Genomic DNA, 19384 nt, shown 5'->3' with positions numbered 1-19384 from the left:
GGATTCAAATTCCTGGGGCACTGGGACCGGTTCTGGGGGAGGTGGGACCAGTACAAACCGGACGGTCTGCACTTGGGCAGGACTGGAACCGATGTCCTAGGGGGGGTGTTTTCTAGAGCTGTTGGGGAGGGTTTAAACTAATGTGGCAGGGGGATGGGAACCAATGCTGGAAGTTGGAAGGTAGTAAAACAGGGACAGAAACAAAAGGAAGTAAGGGGAAAAGTGCAAGGCAGAGAAGACATAGTCAGAAATCCATAAGGGCGACAGTACAAGGTACAGTGACTGAGGGGAGCACAGTGAATAGGCCCAGTAATAACAAAAGGAATAAAACTGGAGATGTTAAGATTCAAAGCAGAGGTAAAAAAACCAACATAAGTGTACTTTACCTGAATGCTCGTAGTATTCGGAATAAAGTAAATGAGTTGGTGGCACCAATCATCGTAAATGACTATGATTTAGTGGCCATTACTGAAACATGGTTAAAGGATGGTCACGACTGGGAGTTAAATATCCGAGGGTATCAAACTATTCGGAAGGACAGAGTGGATGGTAAGGGAGGTGGTGTTGCTTTGTTATTTAAGGATGACATCCGGGCAATAGTAAGGGATGACATCGGTGCTATGGAGGATAAGGTTGAATCTATTTGGGTGGAAATCAGGAATAGTAAGGCGAAAAAGTCACTGATGGGAGTAGTCTATCGGCCACCAAATAGTAACGAGATGGTGAGGCAGGCAATAAACAAAGAAATAACTGATGCATGTAGAAATGGTACAGCAGTTATCATGGGGGATTTTAATCTACATGTCGATTGGTTTAACCAGGTCGGTCAAGGCAACCGTGAGGAGGAGTTTATAGAATGTATCCGCGATAGTTTCCTAGACAGTATGTAATGGAACCTACGAGGGAACAAGCGGTCCTAGATCTTGTCCTGTGTAATGAGACAGGATTGATTCATGATCTCATAGTTAGGGATCCTCTCGGAAGGAGCGATCACAAAATGGTGGAATTTAAAATACAGATGGAGGGTGAGAAAGTAAAATCAAATACTAGTGTTTTGTGTTTAAACAAAGGAGATTACAAGGGGATGAGAGAAGAACTAGCTAAGGTAGACTGGGAGCTAAGACTTTATGATGGAACAGTTGAGGAACAGTGGAGAACCTTCCAAGCGATTTTTCACAGTGCTCAGCAAAGGTTTATACCAACAAAAAGGAAGGATGGAAGAAAGAGGGAAAATCGACCGTGGATATCTAAGGAAATAAGGGAGAGTATCAAATTGAAGGAAAAGGCATATAAAGTGGCAAAGATTGCTGGGAGATTAGAGGACTGGGAAATCTTTAGGGGGCAACAGAAAGCTACTAAAAAAGCTATAAAGAAGAGTAAGATAGAGTATGAGAGTAAACTTGCTCAGAATATAAAAACAGACAGTAAAAGTTTTTACAAATATATAAGACAAAAAAGAGTGGCTAAGGTAAATATTGGTCCTTTAGAGGATGAGAAGGGAGTTTTAATAATGGGAAATGAGGAAATGGCTGAGGAACTGAACAGGTTTTTTGGGTCGGTCTTCACAGTGGAAGACACAAATAACATGCCAGCGACTGATAGAAATGAGGCTATGACAGGTGAGGACCTTGAGAGGATTGTTATCACTAAGGAGGGAGTGATGGGCAAGCTAATGGGGCTAAAGGTAGACAAGTCTCCTGGCCCTGATGGAATGCATCCCAGAGTGCTAAAAGAGATGGCTAGGGAAATTGCAGATGCACTAGTGATAATTTACCGAAATTCACTAGACTCTGGGGTGGTCCCGGTGGATTGGAAATTAGCAAACGTGACGCCACTGTTTAAAAAAAGGAGGTAGGCAGAAAGCAGGAAATTATAGGCCAGTGAGTTTAACTTCGGTAATAGGGAAGATGCTGGAATCTATCATCAAGGAAGAAATTGCGAGGCATCTGGATAGAAATTGTCCCATTGGGCAGACGCAGCATGGGTTCGTAAAAGGCAGGTCGTGCCTAACTAATTTAGTGGAATTTTTTGAGGACATTACCAGTGCAGTAGATAACGGGGAGCCGATGGATGTGGTATATCTGGATTTCCAGAAAGCCTTTGACAAGGTGCCACACAAAAGGTTGCTGCATAAGATAAAGATGCATGGCATTAAGGGTAAAGTAGTAGCATGGATAGAGGATTGGTTAATTAATAGAAAGCAAAGAGTTGGGATAAATGGGTGTTTCTCTGGTTGGCAATCAGTAGCTAGTGGTGTCCCTCAGGGATCCGTGTTGGGCCCACAATTGTTCACAATTTACATTGATGATTTGGAGTTGGGGACCAAGGTCAATGTGTCCAAGTTTGCAGATGACACTAAGATGAGTGGTAAAGCGAAAAGTGCAGAGGATACTGGAAGTCTGCAGAGGGATTTGGATAGGTTAAGTGAATGGGCTCGGGTCTGGCAGATGGAATACAATGTTGACAAATGTGAGGTTATCCATTTTGGTAGGAATAACAGCAAACGGGATTATTTAAACGATAAAATATTAAAGCATGCCGCTGTTCAGAGAGACTTGGGTGTGCTAGTGCATGAGTCACAGAAGGTTGGTTTACAAGTGCAACAGGTGATTCAGAAGGCAAATGGAATTTTGTCCTTCATTGCTAGAGGGATGGAGTTTAAGACTAGGGAGGTTATGTTGCAATTGTATAAGGTGTTAGTGCGGCCACACCTGGAGTATTGTGTTCAGTTTGGTCTCCTTACTTGAGAAAGGACGTACTGGCGCTGGAGGGTGTGCAGAGGAGATTCACTAGGTTAATCCCAGAGCTGAAGGGGTTGGAATATGAGGAGAGGTTGAGTAGACTGGGACTGTACTCGTTGGAATTTAGAAGGATGAGGGGGGATCTTATAGAAACATTTAAAATTATGAAGGGAATAGATAGGATAGATGCGGGCAGGTTGTTTCCACTGGCGGGTGACAGCAGAACTAGGGGGCATAGCCTCAAAATAAGGGGAAGTAGATGTAGGACTGAGTTTAGGAGGAACTTCTTCACCCAAAGGGTTGTGAATCTATGGAATTCCTTGCCCAGTGAAGCAGTTGAGGCTCCTTCATTACATGTTTTTAAGGTAAAGATAGATAGTTTTTTGAAGAATAAAGGGATTAAGGGTTATGGTGTTCGGGCCGGAAAGTGGAGCTGAGTCCACAAAAGATCAGCCATGATCTAATTGAATGGCGGAGCAGGCTCGAGGGGCCAGATGGCCTACTCCTGCTCCTAGTTCTTATGTTCTTATGTTCTTATCCCCCCACCCAATAACCATCCACCCCCCCACCCAATAACCTTCCATCCCCCCACCCAATAACCTTCCATCCCCCCCACCCGATAACCTTCCATCCCCCCCACCCAATGACCTTCCATCCCCCACCCAATAACCAGCCACCCCCCCACCCGATAACCTTCCATCACTCCCACCCGATAACCTTACATCCCCCTACCCAATAATCATCCACCCCCCCACCCGATAACCTTCCATCCCCCCACCCAATAACCATCCACTCCCCACCCGATAACCTTCCATCCCCCCCACCCAATAACCTTCCACCCCCCCCACCTGATAACCTTCCATCCCACCCCCCCACCCGATAACCTTCCACCCGCCCCACCCGATAACCTTCCATCCCCCCTGCCAGATAACCTTCCACCCCCCACCCAATAACCTTCCATCCCCCCCACCCAATAACCTTCCATCCCCCCCACCCAATAACCTTCCATCCCCCCCACCCAATAACCTTCCATCCCCCCCACCCGATAACCTTCCACCCCCCCACTCCCTCCCTTGTCGAGCAAGTATCTATCCAGCTCTGCCTTAAATATATTCACAGATTCTGCCTCCACAGCCTCTTGAGGAAGGGAATCCCGAAGACTCGGAACCCTCTCAGAGAACTTCTCCACATCGTCAGCTTACATGGACGACCTCTTACTTTTAAACAGTGACCCCCAAATTCTAGATTCTTCACAAGAGGACACACCCTCTCAGGATCGTGTATCTTACAGTCTTACCCTTCTAAGCTCCAGCGATACATAATAATAATCTTTATTAGTGTCACAAGTAGGCTTACATTAACACTGCAATGACATTGCCGTGAAACAAATCTTAACTCTTCATCAGACAACTCACCCATTCCTGGTGTTAATCCCGTAAACCTTCTCTGAACTGCTTCACGACACATTTACTTCATTCCTTAATTAAGGAGGCCAGAACTGGGCATAATACTTCAAGATGTGGTCGAACCAAGGGACAGGGAGACCAGGGCCGTGATTCTCCGGGCCCCCGCGCTGAAATCGCGCTCAGCGCAGGGCGGAGAACGGGGCGTCGGACCCGCAACCTCTTTGCGAGATTCTCCGCGTGTGCGCGGCCGACGCGCCGCCAGTCAGGAACGTTGAAAGAGGCCCCTGCGGTGATTCTCCACGGTCGACAGGCTGAGTTCCCACCGGCGTGGTTCTCGTATGGTTCCACCCGGCAGGAGGTCAGCGTCGCGGCTGCAGTGGCCGTCCTGGTGGGGGGCATGGGGTCAGTCTCCGGGGGGGGGGGGGGGGGGGGCTCCATGACGGCCAGATCTGCGATCGGGGTCTGGGGGGGCCCGCCGTGTGGGTCCGCCATGTTTCGCGGGGCCGGTGTCACAGGCAGCCACCACGCTCATGCATGGACCCACGGCCGAATGTGCAGGTCCCCGTATCGGCAGCGGGGGCTGCGTGGCGCACGCCGGAGCCCTGCAAGCCTCCATAAAAACGGAGTATTATGCTGGACTTTTTAGAAAAAAGTCCAGAGTGATTCGCGCCCCTTTTCTGGTGGGCCTGGGGACATAGCCATAAGACCATCAGACATAGGAGCAGAATTAGGCCACTCGGCCCATCGAGTCTGCTCCACCATTCAATCATGCCTTTTCCCCATAACTCCTGAACCCTTATTAATCATGAACCTATCTATCTCTGTCTTGAACAACACTCAGTGATTTGGCCTCCACAGCCTTCTGCGGCAAAGAGTTCCACAGATTCACCACCCTCTGGCTGAAGAAATTCCTCCTCATCTCTGTTTTAAAGGATCATCCCTTTAGTCTGGGATGGTGCCCTCTGGTTCTAGTTTTTCCTACAAGTGGAAACATCCTTTCCATGTCCATTCTATCCAGGCCATGCAGTAACCTGTAAGTTTCAATAAGATCCCCTCTCATCCTTCTAAACTCCAACGAGTACAGACCCAGAGCCCTCAACCATTCCTCATAAGACAAGTTCTTAATTCCAGGGATCATTCTTGTGAACCCTCTGGACCCTTTCCAAGGCCAGCAGATCCTTCCTTAGATACAGGGCCCAAAACTGTTCACAATACTTCAAATGGGGTCTGACCAGAGCCTTATTCAGCCTCAGAAGTACATCCCTGCTCTTCTTCCTCTCCCTCTTGACATGAATGCTAAGATTGCATTTGCCTGCTTAACTGCCGACTGAACCTGCACATTAACCTTAAGAGAATTGTGAACAAGGGCCGGGATTCTCCCCTACCCGGCGGGGCGGGGGAATTCTCCGCACCTTTAGGGGCTATGCCCGCGCCGGAGTGGTTGGCGCCCTGCCAGCCGGCGCGAACGGCCTTTGGCGCCCTGCCAGCCGGCGCGAACGGCTGGCAGAAAGGCCTTCCGCGCATGCCCCGGAGCGTCAACGGCTGCTGACATCACCCTGGAGGGGGTCTCTTCCGCCTCCGCCATGGTGGAGGCCATGGCGACGGCGGAAGAAGAAAAATGCCCCCACGGCACAGGCCCGCCCGCCAATCGGTGGGCCCCATCGCGGGCCAAGACACCATGGGGGCACCCCCCGGGGTCAGATCGGCCCGCAACCCCCCCCCCCCCCCCCCCAGGACCCCGGGCCCGCTCGCGCCACCTGCTCCCGCCGGCGGAAACGGCCTGTCAGCGGCGGGACTTCGGCCCATCACGGGCCGGAGAATCGCCGCGGGGGGCCCGCCGACCGGCGCGGCGTGATTCCCGCCCCTGCCGATTCCCGGGTGGTGGAGAATTCCGGCCACGGCGGGGGCAGGATTTACTGAGGGATATGGAGATTTCCAGAACTGTGCACAGTGCTCCGTGCGTGGTCTAACTGAGGATATGGAGACCACAACTGCATGGTGCTTCGAATGAGGTCCCGCTGAGGGATATGGAGACCAGAACTGTGTGTACTGCTACGAGTGTGGTCTAACCGAGGGATACAGGAACTCGAACTGTGCACGGTGCTCCGAGTATGTTCTAATTGAGATACACAGAGACCGGAATTGTGCACAGTGCTCCGAGTGTAGTCTAACCAAGGGACAGGGAGACCGGAATGGTGCACAGTGCTCCGAGTGGGGTTCAATGGAGGGATACAGAGACCGGAACTGTGCACGGTGCTCCAAGTGTGTTCCACTTGAGGGGTACAGAGACCGGAATTGTGCAGTTTTCCGAGTGTGGTTTAAAGAAGGGACTGGGAGACCAGGATGGTGCACAGTGCTCCGTGTGTGGTTCAACTGGGGATACGGAGACCAGAACTGTGCACGGTGCTCTGGGTGTGGTCTAACTGAGGAATATGGAGACCAGAACTGTGCAAGGTGCTCTGAGAGTGTTCTAACCGAGGATATGGAGACCAGGATTGTGCACATTGCTCCGAGTGTGGTCTAACTGAGGGACACTGAGACCAGAACTGTGCACAGAGCTCCGTGTGTGGTATAACAGAGGGATATGGAAGTTGGAACTGTGCGTTAGGAGGTTGGTTCATCACTTACCTTTATGACACGCTGGAAGCGCACATTTCAGTTTTGCATTTTTCCACTTGTTATGTTCTGTGCAGATGTAAACAGCTGGAGCCAGAGGGGGAGAGAGCAGTGTTGAGACACAATCCCACACAGTCAGATCAACCCCTCTCACACCCCACAACACCTCCATTACCCCAGCTTTCCAAAATGCCCCTTCCATCTCTAGTGCACCTCCCCAGCACCTCGGTCACCCCCCAGTGCCTCATGACAAGTGGATTGGACTTGGTTGATCGGCAACGGAGGCCCTCACATGCCTGCCTTCATCTCCTCCCCAGACAGGACTGCTGAGGGGGCATTTCTTGAGAGATGGTGGGGGTGAGGGATACGGGGAGACAGTGGAGAGTGAGGGATTTGGGGAGATGGTGGGGAGTGAGGGATATGGGGAGATGGTGGGGAGTGAGGGATTTGGGGAGATGGTGGGGAGTGAGGGATCTGGGGAGACAGTGGAGAGTGAGGGATTTAGGGAGATGGTGGGGAGTGAGGGATTTGGGGAGATGGTGGGGAGTGAGGGATTTGGGGAGTGAGGGATTTGGGGAGATGGTGGGGAGTGAGGGATTTGGGGAGATGGTGGGGAGTGAGGGATTTGGGGAGATGGTGGGGAGTGAGGGATTTGGGGAGATGGTGGAGAGTGAGGGATTTGGGGAGATGGTGGGGAGTGAGGGATTTGGGGAGACAGTGGAGAGTGAGGGATTTGGGGAGACGGTGGGGAGTGAGGGATACAGAGAGACGGTGGGAGTAAGGAATATGGGGATACAGTGGGAAGTGAGGGATAGGGGAGAGGGTAGTGAGTGAGGGATAGAATACAATTCGTACAGTGCCAAAGGAGGTCATTCAGCTCATCAAGTCTGCGCCGACCCTCTGAAAGAGCGCCCTGCCAAGGCCCACTCTCCCACCCTATCCATGTAACCCAATCTAACCAGTTCATCTTTGGACACTGGGCGGCAATTTAGCATGGCCAATCCACCTAACCTGCACATTAATGGTTTATGGGTGGAAACCAAGAGCACCTGGAGGAAACCAATGCAGACACGGGGAGAAAGTGCAAACTCCACACAGTTATCCAAAATTGGAATTGTACCTGGATCCTTGGTGCTGTGAGGCAGCACTGTTATAGTGGGAGTGCGGAATATGGGAAGATGGTGGGGGATACAAGGAGATAGTGGGAGTGAGAGAAATTGGAGATGGTGGAGAGTGAGGGATTCAGGGAGACATAGAACAGTACAGCACAGAACAGGCCCTTCGGCCCTCGATGTTATGCCGAGCAATGATCACCCTACTCAAACCCACGTATCCACCCTATACCCGTAACCCAACAACCCCTCCCTAACTTTACTTTTTAGGACACTACGGGCAATTTAGCATGGCCAGTCCACCTAACCAGCACATCTTTGGACTGTGGGAGGAAACCGGAGCACCCGGAGGAAACCCACACACACACGGGGAGGACGTGCAGACTCCGCACAGACAGTGACCCAGCCGGGAACCAAACCTGGGACCCTGGAGCTGTGAAGCATTTATGCTAACCACCATGCTACCGTGCTGCCCGATACGGTGGGGGTTGAGGAATTCGGAGAGCATGTGGGGAGTGAGGAATCTGGAGGAAAGGTGGAGAGTCAAAGACAGATTGTGGCACTGAGAGATTAAGGAGATAGTTGGAGTGAGAGATACATGGAGATAGTGGGAGTGAGGGATACGGGGAGATGGTAAGAGTGAGCGAAAAAGGAAACGGTGGGAGTGAGGGATATTGGTAAAAAATGACAAGTTGGGGTGGAGGAAGATGATGGGAGTGAGGGGGAGGATGGGAATTGTGGTAATGTGGGAGGGAGAGGGAATGGTGAAAGTGAGAGGAGGAATGGGAATAAGGGAGAGATAGAGTGACAGTCAGGTAGCGGGTAGGGAGGATAGGACCCAGAGCCTGGGAATTACAACCCTAAACTTGAAGCAAATCACTCCCAAACCCAGTGTGAAAATAACCACTCTTTCCCAACACAGCAAGTTTATTCATCAACCCATACTCCAGGAATAACACTGGACTCAAAGTATTCTGTTCCCTGGTTGGCCCCTCAATAGCATGGAACAGAAATCTATCTTTTCCTTAATTTGAATAGTGTGACTGACATGCAACCCCTGATATTTGGCTTGCCCATTCTACATAGAATCATAGAATTTACAGTGCAGAAGGCGGCCATTCAGCCCATCGAGTCTGCACCGGCTCTTGGAAAGAGCACCCTACCCAAGGTCAACAACTCCACCCGATCCCCATAACCCAGTAACCCCACCCAACACTAAGGGCAATTTATCAAGGCCAATCCACCTAACCTGCACATCTTTGGACTGTGGGAGGAAACCGGAGCACACGGAGGAAACCCATGCACAGACGGGGAGGATGTGCAGACTCCACACAGACAGTGACCCAAGCCGGAATCGAACCTGGGACCCTAGAGTTGTGAAGCGATTGTGCTACCCACAATGCTACTGTGCTGCCCCAAACATGAAGCTCCTTTTCCTGCGCGAGTGTTGCATATGCAGTATCATAACCTTTTTATCAGGGCATACATTGCAGCTTCTTGCCCCGTAAACCCCCCCCCCCCCCTTGTCCGCTGCTGTCTAAAAGTCAAAGTCCCCCACCTCACCAGCCACTCCCTCCTAGGCAAACCCGGCAAATATTTTGGCCTGACACTTGGTCACCTTGCAACCATCTCTTGGGCAGGAACTGATTTTTAAAAAAATCCCCAGGAATTAATTCAAATTTCGGCGACCGCTTTGCGGATTCGCTGTCCCTGATATAAGCTGGGTCACCAACGTCCTCCAACTTCAGGCGACCACCTGCCCTCAACCTATTTGGCACAACATTAACAATGGGAGAACCAATTTTATTTTGAAAATTTCTCATTTTCATTCACTTTTAATCCTTTGCACTGCACTACAGCAGAACCTACCTTCCTCAGGATCATCGATGTGGTAGACTGGGGCATCGCAAACATACTTGATAACGGAGAGATAGGTGTCTTCATCGTGATGGGACAAGTATTCAAAGTGCCCATGACTTATGTTTGCAGGAACACCACAGTGAACTATATTGGGAAGATGAGAAAGAGCATTGGATGAGACTGAGACTATAACTGGACGGAATCCCTCAAAGCTCCCTCTGACAGTGCAGCACCCATTCAGTGTTGACCCTCCGACTGTGCAGCATCCCTCAGTACTGACCCTCTGACAGTGCAGCTCTCCCTCAGTACTGACCCTCTGACAGTGCGCCATCCCTCAGTACTGACTCTCTGACAGTGCGGCAGACCCTCAGTACTGACCCTCTGACAGTGCGGCAGACCTTCAGTACTGACCCTCTGACAGTGCAGCACTCCCTCAGTACTGACCCTCTGACAGTGCGCCATCCCTCAGTACTGACCCTCTGACAGTGCGCCATCCCTCAGTACTGACCCTCTGACAGTGCAGCACTCCCTCAGTACTGACTCTCTGACAGTGCGGAAGACCCTCAGTACTGACCCTCTGACAGTGCAGCACTCCCTCAGTACTGACCCTCTGACAGTGTAGCACCCACTCAGTATTGACCTTCCGACAGTGCAGCTCTCCCTCAGTACTGACCCTCTGACAGTGCAGCTCTCCCTCAGTACTGACCCTCTGACAGTGCAGCACCCACTCAGTATTGACCCTCTGACAGTGCGGCTCTCCCTCAGTACTGACCCTCCGACAGTGCAGCATCCCTCAGTACTGACCCTCGGAAAGTGCAGCATCCCTCAGTACTGACTCTCCGACAGTGCAGCATCCCTCAGCACTGACCCTCTGAAAGTGCAGCATCCCTCAGTACTGACCCCCCGACAGTGCGGCTCTCCCTCAGTACTGACGCTCTGACAGTGCGGCACTCCCTCAGTACTGACCCTCTGACAGTGCGGCATTCCCTCAGTACTGACCCTCTGACAGTCCAGCACTCCCTCAGTACTGACCCTCTGACAGAGCGGCACTTCTTCAGTACTGACCCTCTGAGAGTGCGGCAGTCCTTCAGTACTGACCCTCTGACAGTGCGGCACTCCCTCAGTACTGACCCTCCGACAGTGCAGCACACACTCAGTATTGACCCTCTGACAGCGCGGCAGACCTTCAGTACTGACCCTCTGACAGTGCGGCACTCCCTCGGTACTGACCTCCGACAGTGCGGCACTCCCTCAGTACTGACCCTCCGACAGTGCGGCACCCCTCAGTACTGACCCTCCGACAGTGCAGCGCTCCCTCAGTACTGACGCTCTGACAGTGCAGCACTCCCTCAGTACTGACCCTTTGACAGTGCGGCACTCCCTCAGTACTGACCCTCTGATAGTGCAGCGCTCCCTCAGTACTGACCCGCGAAGTGCGTCACACTCTCAGTCCTGACCCTCACCAAAATACCACTTTTCATTACTTTCACGTCATAGCTTTCCACATGGCTGAGGGTGACAACGATTGTAAAAACACTCACCATCTTTGTGAGAAGCATCCTCGACATGGTGATCCTCTGGTTGGAACAATGATTAAAGGAAGATAAAATGAGAAGGTATTCCAGGGTCATAGATTTCACAGTATTTACAGTACAGAAGGAGGCCATTCGGCCCATCGAGTCTGCACCGGCTCCTGGAAAGTGCACCCTACCCAAGGTTAACACCTCCACCCTATCCCCATAACCCAGTAACCCCACCCAGCATTAAGGGACACTAAGGGCAATTTATCATGGCCAATCCACCCAACCTGCACATCTTTGGACTGTGGGAGGAAACCGGAGCACCCGGAGGAAACCCATGCACACACGGGGAGGATGTGCAGACTCTACACAGACAGTGACCCAAGCTGGAATTGAACCTGGGACCCTGGAGCTGTGAAACGATTGTGCTACCCACAATGCTACCGTGCTGCCCTTGGTCAACAATATCCTGCTCATCTGTTCAGCACTGACTTTCTAATAGTGCGGGTCTCCCTCAGTACTGACCCTCCGACAGTGCGGCGCTCCCTCAGTGCTGAACCTCCAACAGTGCGGCACTCCCTCAGTGTTGACTGTCCGACAGTGCCGCAGTCCATCAGTACGGACCCTCTGACAGTACTGCGCTCCCTCAGTACTGACCCTCCCACAGTGCAGTGCTCTCTCAGTACTGACCCTCCCACAGTACAGCGCTCCCTCAGTACTGACCCTCCCACAGTGCAGCGCTCCCTCAGTCCTGACCCTCCCACAGTGCAGTGCTCCCTCAGTACTGACCCTCCCACAGTGCAGTGCTCCCTCAGTACTGACCCTCCCACAGTGCAGTGCTCCCTCAGGACTGACCCTACAACAGGGCGGCACTCCCTCAGTACTGACCCTCTGACAGTGCGGCGCTCCCTCAGTATTGACCCTCTGGCAGTGCGGCACTCCCTCAGTATTGACCCTCCGACAGTGCGGCACTCCCTCAGTACTGACCCTCTGACAGTGCAGCACTCCCTCAGTACTGACCCTCTGACAGTGAGGCGCTCCCTCAGTACTGAGCCTCTGGCAGTGAGACGCTCTCTCAATACTGATCGTCCTACATTGTGGAGCTCTCTCATTATTGACCCTCTGACAGTGCAGCACTCCCTCAGTACTGACTCTCCGACAGTGCGGCACTCCCTCAGTACTGACTCTCCAACAGAGCGGCACTCCCTCAGTATTGACCCTCCGACAGTGCAGCATTCCCTCAGCACTGAACCTCTGACAGTGCGGCGCTCCCTCAGTACTGACCCTCTGACAGTGCGGCGCTCCCTCAGTACTGACCCTCTGACAGAGAGGCACTCCCTCAGTACTGAACCTTGGACAGTGTAGCACTCCCTCAGTACTGACCCTTGGAGAGTGCAGCACTCCCTCAGTACTGACCCTCTGACAGTGTTGCGCTCCCTCAGTACTGACCCTCTGACAGTGAGGCACTCCCTCAGTACTGACCCTCGGACAGTGTGGCGCTCCCTCAGTACTGACCCTCTGACAGTGCGGCACTCCCTCAGTACTGACCCTCTGACAGTGCGGCACTCCCTCAGTACTGACCCTCTGACAGTGCAGCACTCCCTCAGTACTGACCCTCGGGCAGTGCGGCACTCCCTCAGTACTGACCCTCTGACAGTGCAGCACTCCCTCAGTACTGACCCTCTGACAGTGTGGCGCTCCCTCAGTACTGACCCTCTGACACTGTGGCACTCCCTCAGTATTGACCCTCGGACAGTGAGGCGCTCTCTCAATACTGATCGTCCTACATTGTGGAGCTCTCTCATTACTGACTCTCAAACATATTTCCCCTCTGTCTCAGAGGTAGCCAACGAGAAGTTCTCGATTGCAAACACAAACTTACTTTCATGGTGGTCCTGCATTGATGCGGCGAGCAGCCAGCAGAGCAACATTGAGCGAAGTATCACACCGCTGCAGAGATAAAGGACAAAACAGATCTATCACTCAAAGATACACAATCTCTCAATCACAACAGTTACACAATGTCTTTTTTTATAAATTTAGAGTGCCCAATTCAATTTTTTTCCAATTGGGGGCAATTTAGCCTGGCCAATTTACCTACCCTGCACATCTTTGGGTTGTGGGGGTGAGACCCACACAGACACAGGGAGAATGTGCAAACGCCAGACGGACAGTGACCCAGACCCGGGATCGAACCCGCGTCCTCGGCGCCGTGAGACAGCAGTTACGCAACGTCTACTCTCCACATCGTCTTCCTTCCAAATGTGAACCAAATACTTCCCATCAAACACTCCCAGTACAGGTACAGCACGGGGTTAGATACAGAGTAAAGCTCCCTCTACACTGTCCCCATCAAACACTCCCAGGACAGGTACAGCATGGGATTAGATACAGAGTAAAGCTCCCTCTACACTGTCCCCATCAAACACTCCCAGGGCAGGTACAGCACAGGGTTAGATACAGAGTAAAGCTCCCTCTACACTTGTCATGTGAGAGTACCGTTCAGAAATGGGTGTTTATAAATGGTTGTGTGTATAAATACCAGTAACGAGAGTGTCTTTAAGAAATGGGTTTTTAACTACTGCGGTGATATCAGAGAGTGGGTGGAGCTAGGCTGTATGTCAGCTTTTTACTTTCGTTTTTGAGCAGGCTGCAGGGTTTTAGTTTTGTTTTCAGTGTTGGAGCTGAAGCCAGACCAAGCAGGTGTACTGCTGTTCTCTCTGCCATCAAAGGACTATCTCCTGATCATCTGGTGAATTCAGAATTATAAATGTTTTCAGTAGTAAATATATAGATATAGAATATACAGTGCAGGAGGAGGCCATTCAGCCCATCTAGTCTGCATCAACCCACTTAAGCCCTCACTTCCACCCTATCCCCGTAACCCAATAACTCCTCCTACCCTTTTTAGTCACTAAGGGCAATTTAGCATGGCCAATCCACTGAACTGCACGTCTTTGGACTGTAGGAGGAAACTGGAGCACCCGGAGGAAACCCACGCAGACACGGGGAGAACATGCAGACTCCGCACAGACAGTGACCCAGCGGGGAATCGAACCTGGGACCCTGGCACTGTGAAGCCACAGTGCTAGCCACTTGTGTTTCCATGCTTCCCACACTTTAACCTGATGTGCTTCGTATAAAGGTTTTGGTTTTAAGTCATATGGATGTTAAAAAGGAAAGCTTAAAGGTTTACTTAGTGCTGTAGTCTTTGGGGGTTGTATTTGAATTGATGGTTGCAAAGATGGTCACTGTGTGTTTAAAAAGGTTGACTTGAGTTCATAGAATAACATTGTTTTGCTTCAAAAAATACTTTTTCATTTTTGCTGTAGAGTGGGCCGTGTGCTCCCCATACCCAATCTAATAAAAGTTGTGGGTCAGGTGAACTCCATGATACACTTTGGGGTTCTCTAAACCCAGGCCCATAACAAATTGGGGGCTCGAGGGGGATAAAAGTCTATCTATTGGATTGGCTGAGTGAACTTAAAGACAGTGAGGGGTGAGCATTTTGTGGCTTTTCAGGTGTGATATTTTAGTTTAAGTAGGGAGTGTGTTGTGGACAATTGCTCTTTCAGAGGCTCGGAAGTTTTTGGGGGTGGAGGCGGTCACACACAGTACCCAATGGACAGAGACTAAAAGCAGACTGTTAGATTTGGCCAAAACATTGCAATTAACATTACCTGACAAAATGCTAAAAAGGTGCGGTATTTATGGCGGTAGCTAAGCATTTAAAGTTGCCTGAGGTACAGTTTGACTCATTGGAAATGGCAAAAATCCAGTTATGAATGAAACAAATGGAACATTAGAAAGAATTAAAGCAGCTTGAATATGAAAGTGAGAGCGAGAAAAAAGAAAGAAAAAGAGAGAGAGGGGAAAAAGAGAGAGAAGAAAGGAAAACAGAAAGAATAGCCCGAGCAGAACAAAAAGAAAGAGAAAGGGAGATACAGATAAGGGAAAAAGGTAAAGGGCAAAATTATCCGACCCGCCGCAGGGTCGGAGAATTGCCCAGGGTCGGCGAAAATCCCGACCCCGCCGGAATTCTTCGCCACCCGGGAATTGGAGGGGGCGGGAATTGCGCCGCGCCGATCAGCGAGCCCCCTGCAGCGATTCTCCGGCCCACGATGGGCCGAAGTCCCGCCACTGAGAGGCCAATCCCGCCAACGTGGTTTAAACCACCTCTGGTGGTGGCAGGATTGGCGGCATGAGTGGGCCCCCGGGGTCCTGGGGGGCCCACGGTGGCCTGGCCCAACAGTCGGCGGGCGGGCCAGTGCCGTGGGGGCACTCTTTTTATTCCGCCGCCGCCACGGCCTCCACCATGGCGGAGAGAACCCCCCCTACCGCACATGCGCCGGTGGTGACGTCAGCTGGCGGGTGTCAAAGGCCATTGGAGCCAGTTTTGGTGTAGGAGCCAAGGTCACGGCCGCGCTCGCTGGTCCCATCGGGGAGGGAGGGGGGGGGGAGGCGTTGGCTGGGCTAATGGTGGAAATGGGAGGGGTGGACCCTTGGAAGTTTCTGCAACCGAGGAAATAGGAATACTCGTTTTTCTCAGCAGCCCAGAAGGTATACTCGAGGATCGACTTTTTCGTCATGGGGAAGCTTTGCTGTCTGAGGTTCAGCGGTTGGAATACTCGGCAATTACATCGTCAGGTCATGCTCCGCATCAAAAACTCCCAGGTCAGGTACAGCACGGGGTTAGATACAGAGTAAAGCTCCCTCTACACTGACCCCATCAAACACTCCCAGGACAGGTACAGCACGGGGTAAGATACAGAGTAAAGCTCCCTCTACACTGTCCCCATCTCAAACACCCCCAGGACAGGTACAGCACAGGGTTAGATACAGAGTAAAGCTCCCTCTACACTGTCCCCATAGACACTCCCAGGACAGGTACAGCACGGGGTTAGATACAGAGTAAAGCTCCCTCTACACTGTCCCCATCAAACACTCCCAGGACAGGTACAGCACGGGGTAAGATACAGAGTAAAGCTTCCTCTACACTGTCCCCATCTCAAACACCCCCAGGACAGGTACAGCACAGGGTTAGATACAGAGTAAAGCTCCCTCTACACTGTCCCCATAGACACTCCCAGGACAGGTACAGCACAGGGTTAGATACAGAGTAAATCTCATCCCTGTTAGTTTGATCTGCTCACTACATGGTTGACAGTCCTGTCTCTTGGAGCCACTGGAGAATCTGGAGTTCTGCTTGGAGGAGGAGATTGGCTTTGGGACGAGCTCGGAGCTCAGGTTGTTTGTATCTACGCCTGACCATGCTCACTAGCTGTACAGAACCGCCTTATATAGAGCCTGTTGAAGCCTGGTAACTTTCCATTCACTGATGCTTTGCCGAGTCAGCCACTGACGTTCCTCCACCCACCCCCTGCATGTCCATGCCTACCTCTCTGGTTGCAAAGCAACCGCCTCTTATCAGTGACCTGCCCTGAACTGTGATACAGGGAGATAGTTCACCACCAACTGAGATAACACCACCGGGGGCGGATGATGACCAATGGAAGGTCAATTCCTGTGAGGTTAGCCAACAGTTTTGGCCTCGGCTGACCTCAAGCAGCCTGTAACCACTTCCAACAAGAGATAATTGAACCATCTCCCGCTTTGACATTCAATGGCATTGCCATTGCTGAATCCCCCACTATCAACATCCTGGGGGTAACATTGACCAGAAACTAAATTGGGACCAGCCATGACTGTGGCTGCCAGAGCAGGTCAAGGGCTGGCAATCCTGCGGAGGGTAACACACTTTGTGACTCCCCAAAGCCTGTCTACCATCTACAAGGCACAAGTCAGGAGTGTGATGGGAAACTCTCCCACTTGCCTGGATGGCTGCGGCTCCCAACAACACTCAAGAAGCTCAACACCATCCAGAACAAAGCAGCCCCGCTCTATCGCCATGCTAACCTCAAACATTCACTCTCTCAGCAAGGTAGCATTGGGGTTAGCACAATTGCTTCACAGTTCCAGGGTCCCAGGTTCGATTTTGACTTGGGTCACTGTCTGTGTGGAGTCTGCACATCCTCCTCGTGTGTGCGTGGGTTTCCTCCGGGTGCTCCGGTTTCCTCCCACAGTCCAAAGATGTGCAGGTTGGATGGATTGGCCATGATAAATTACCCTTAGTGTCCAAAATTCTATGATTAACCTAGGACAAACGTTTGGCACAACATCGTGGGCCGAAGGGCCTGTTCTGTGCTGTTTTTCTCTATTTCTATTTCTCCACCACCGACAAACAGTAGCAGCCGTGAGCATCGTCTGCAAGATGTACTGCAGGAACGCACCAAGGCTCCTTCCAGAGCACCTTCCTAACCCGCACCTCTACCATCTAGAAGGACAGCGGGGGGGAAGGGGGGGGGGGGGGCGGGGAGATGTTGGCTGGGCTAATGGTGGAAATGGGAGGGGTGGACCCTTGGAAGTTTCTGCAACCAAGAAAATAGGAATACTCGTTTTTCTCAGCAGTCCAGAAGGTATACTCGAGGATCAACTTTTTCGTGATGGGGAAGCTTTGCTGTCTGAGGTTCAGCGGTTGGAATACTCGGCAATTGCATCATCAGGTCATACTCCGCATCAAAAACTCCCAGGTCAGGTACAACATGGGGTTAGATACAGAGTAAAGCTCCCTCTAAACTGTCCCCATCAAACACTCCCTGGACAGATACAGCACGGGGTTAGATACAGAGTAAAGCTCCCTCTACACTGTCCCCATCAAACACTCCCAGGACAGGTACAGCACGGGGGTAGAGACAGAGTAACGCTCCCTCCACACTGTCCCTATCAAACACTCCCAGGACAGGTACAGCATGGGGTTAGATACAGAGTAAAGCTCCCTCTACACGGTCCCCATCAAACCCTCCCAGGACAGGTACAGCACGGGGTAAGATACAGAGTAAAGCTCCCTCTACACTGTCCCCATCTCAAACACTCCCAGGACAGGTACAGCACAGGGCTAGATACAGAGTAAAGCTCCCTCTACATTGTCCCCATAGACACTCCCAGGACAGGTACGGCACAGGGTTAGTTACAGAGTAAAGCTGCCTCTACACTGTATACAGAGTAAATCTCTATACTCTATACCAGGGGTGGGCAAACTTTTCCGTGCAAGGGCCACATTCAGAAATTCACAATTTTGAAGGGCCGCATAATATATTAAGTAAAATAATTATTTCACCCGGTTATGATTCTGGGCGCCTCATATAGAACATAGAACAGTACAGCACAAAACAGGCCCTTCGGCCCTCGATGTTGTGCCGAGCAATGATCACCCTACTCAAGTCAACGTATCCACCCTATACCAGCAAATAACCCAACAGCCCCCCTCATTGACCTTTAAAAAATTTAAAAAAAAAAGAAAAATTAAAAAAACAAATTAAAAAAAAAAAAAAAAAATGACTTGGTGGGCCGCATAAAGACCCGGCCCGCGGGCCGAAGTTTGCCCACCCCTGCTCAATACAGAGTAAATCTCATCCCTGTTAGTTTGACCTGCTCACCACATAGTTGACAGTCCTGTCTCTTGGAGCCACTGGAGAATCTGGAGTTCTGCTTGGAGGAGGAGGTTGGCTTTGGGACGAGCTCGGAGCTCAGGTTGTTTGTCTACGCCTGACCACGCTCACTAGCTGTACGGAACCGCCTTATATAGAGCCTGTTGAAGCCTGGTAACTTTCCATCCACTGATGCTTTGCCGAGTCAGCCACTGACGTAACTCCACCCACACCCTGCATGTCCATGCCTACCTCTCTGGTTGCAAAGCAACCGCCTCTTATCAGTGACCTGCCCTGAAATGTGATACAGGGAGATAGTTCACCACCAACTGAGATAACACCACCGGGGGCGGATGATGACCAATGGAAGGTCAATTCCTGTGAGGTTAGCCAACAGTTTTGGTCTCAGCTGACCTCAAGCAGCCTGTAACCACTTCCAACAAGAGATAATCGAACCATCTCCCGCTTTGACATTCAATGGCATTACCATTGCTGAATCCCCCACTATCAACATCCTGGGGGTAACATTGACCAGAAACTAAATTGGGACCAGCCATGACTGTGGCTACCAGAGCAGGTCAAGGGCTGGCAATCCTGCGGAGGGTAACACACTTTGTGACTCCCCAAAGCCTGTCTACCATC

At 51.3% G+C, this 19384-nt stretch overlaps 1 protein-coding gene across 2 annotated transcripts in view; it reads right to left on the bottom strand.

Annotated features, from left to right (window-relative positions):
• The window catches only part of LOC119979482 (haptoglobin-like), a 25859-nt gene extending 6931 nt beyond the window's left edge, over positions 1–18928 (bottom strand). The window contains exons 1-5 of one of the 2 annotated variants that reach the window (XM_038821761.1): positions 18752–18928; positions 13138–13205; positions 11277–11312; positions 9745–9879; positions 6776–6850 (exon numbers count right to left, since the gene is read on the bottom strand). In XM_038821761.1, coding sequence (XP_038677689.1) covers positions 6776–6850; positions 9745–9879; positions 11277–11312; positions 13138–13205; positions 18752–18756 — 319 coding nt within the window. In that variant the 5' untranslated portion in view covers positions 18757–18928. Of the gene's footprint in view, positions 1–6775; positions 6851–9744; positions 9880–11276; positions 11313–13137; positions 13206–16408; positions 16521–18751 lie in introns of those variants that run through there. The other variant, XM_038821762.1, reaches the window with a different exon arrangement.
• Between the last annotated feature and the right edge of the window lie 456 nt (positions 18929–19384).

The sequence above is a fragment of the Scyliorhinus canicula genome, chromosome 16 (assembly GCF_902713615.1).
Source record: "Scyliorhinus canicula chromosome 16, sScyCan1.1, whole genome shotgun sequence".
In the NCBI taxonomy this organism is placed as follows: domain Eukaryota; kingdom Metazoa; phylum Chordata; class Chondrichthyes; order Carcharhiniformes; family Scyliorhinidae; genus Scyliorhinus; species Scyliorhinus canicula.
The sequence above is the reverse complement of the archived record's forward strand: the minus strand, read 5'-3'. Positions and strand labels throughout refer to the sequence as shown.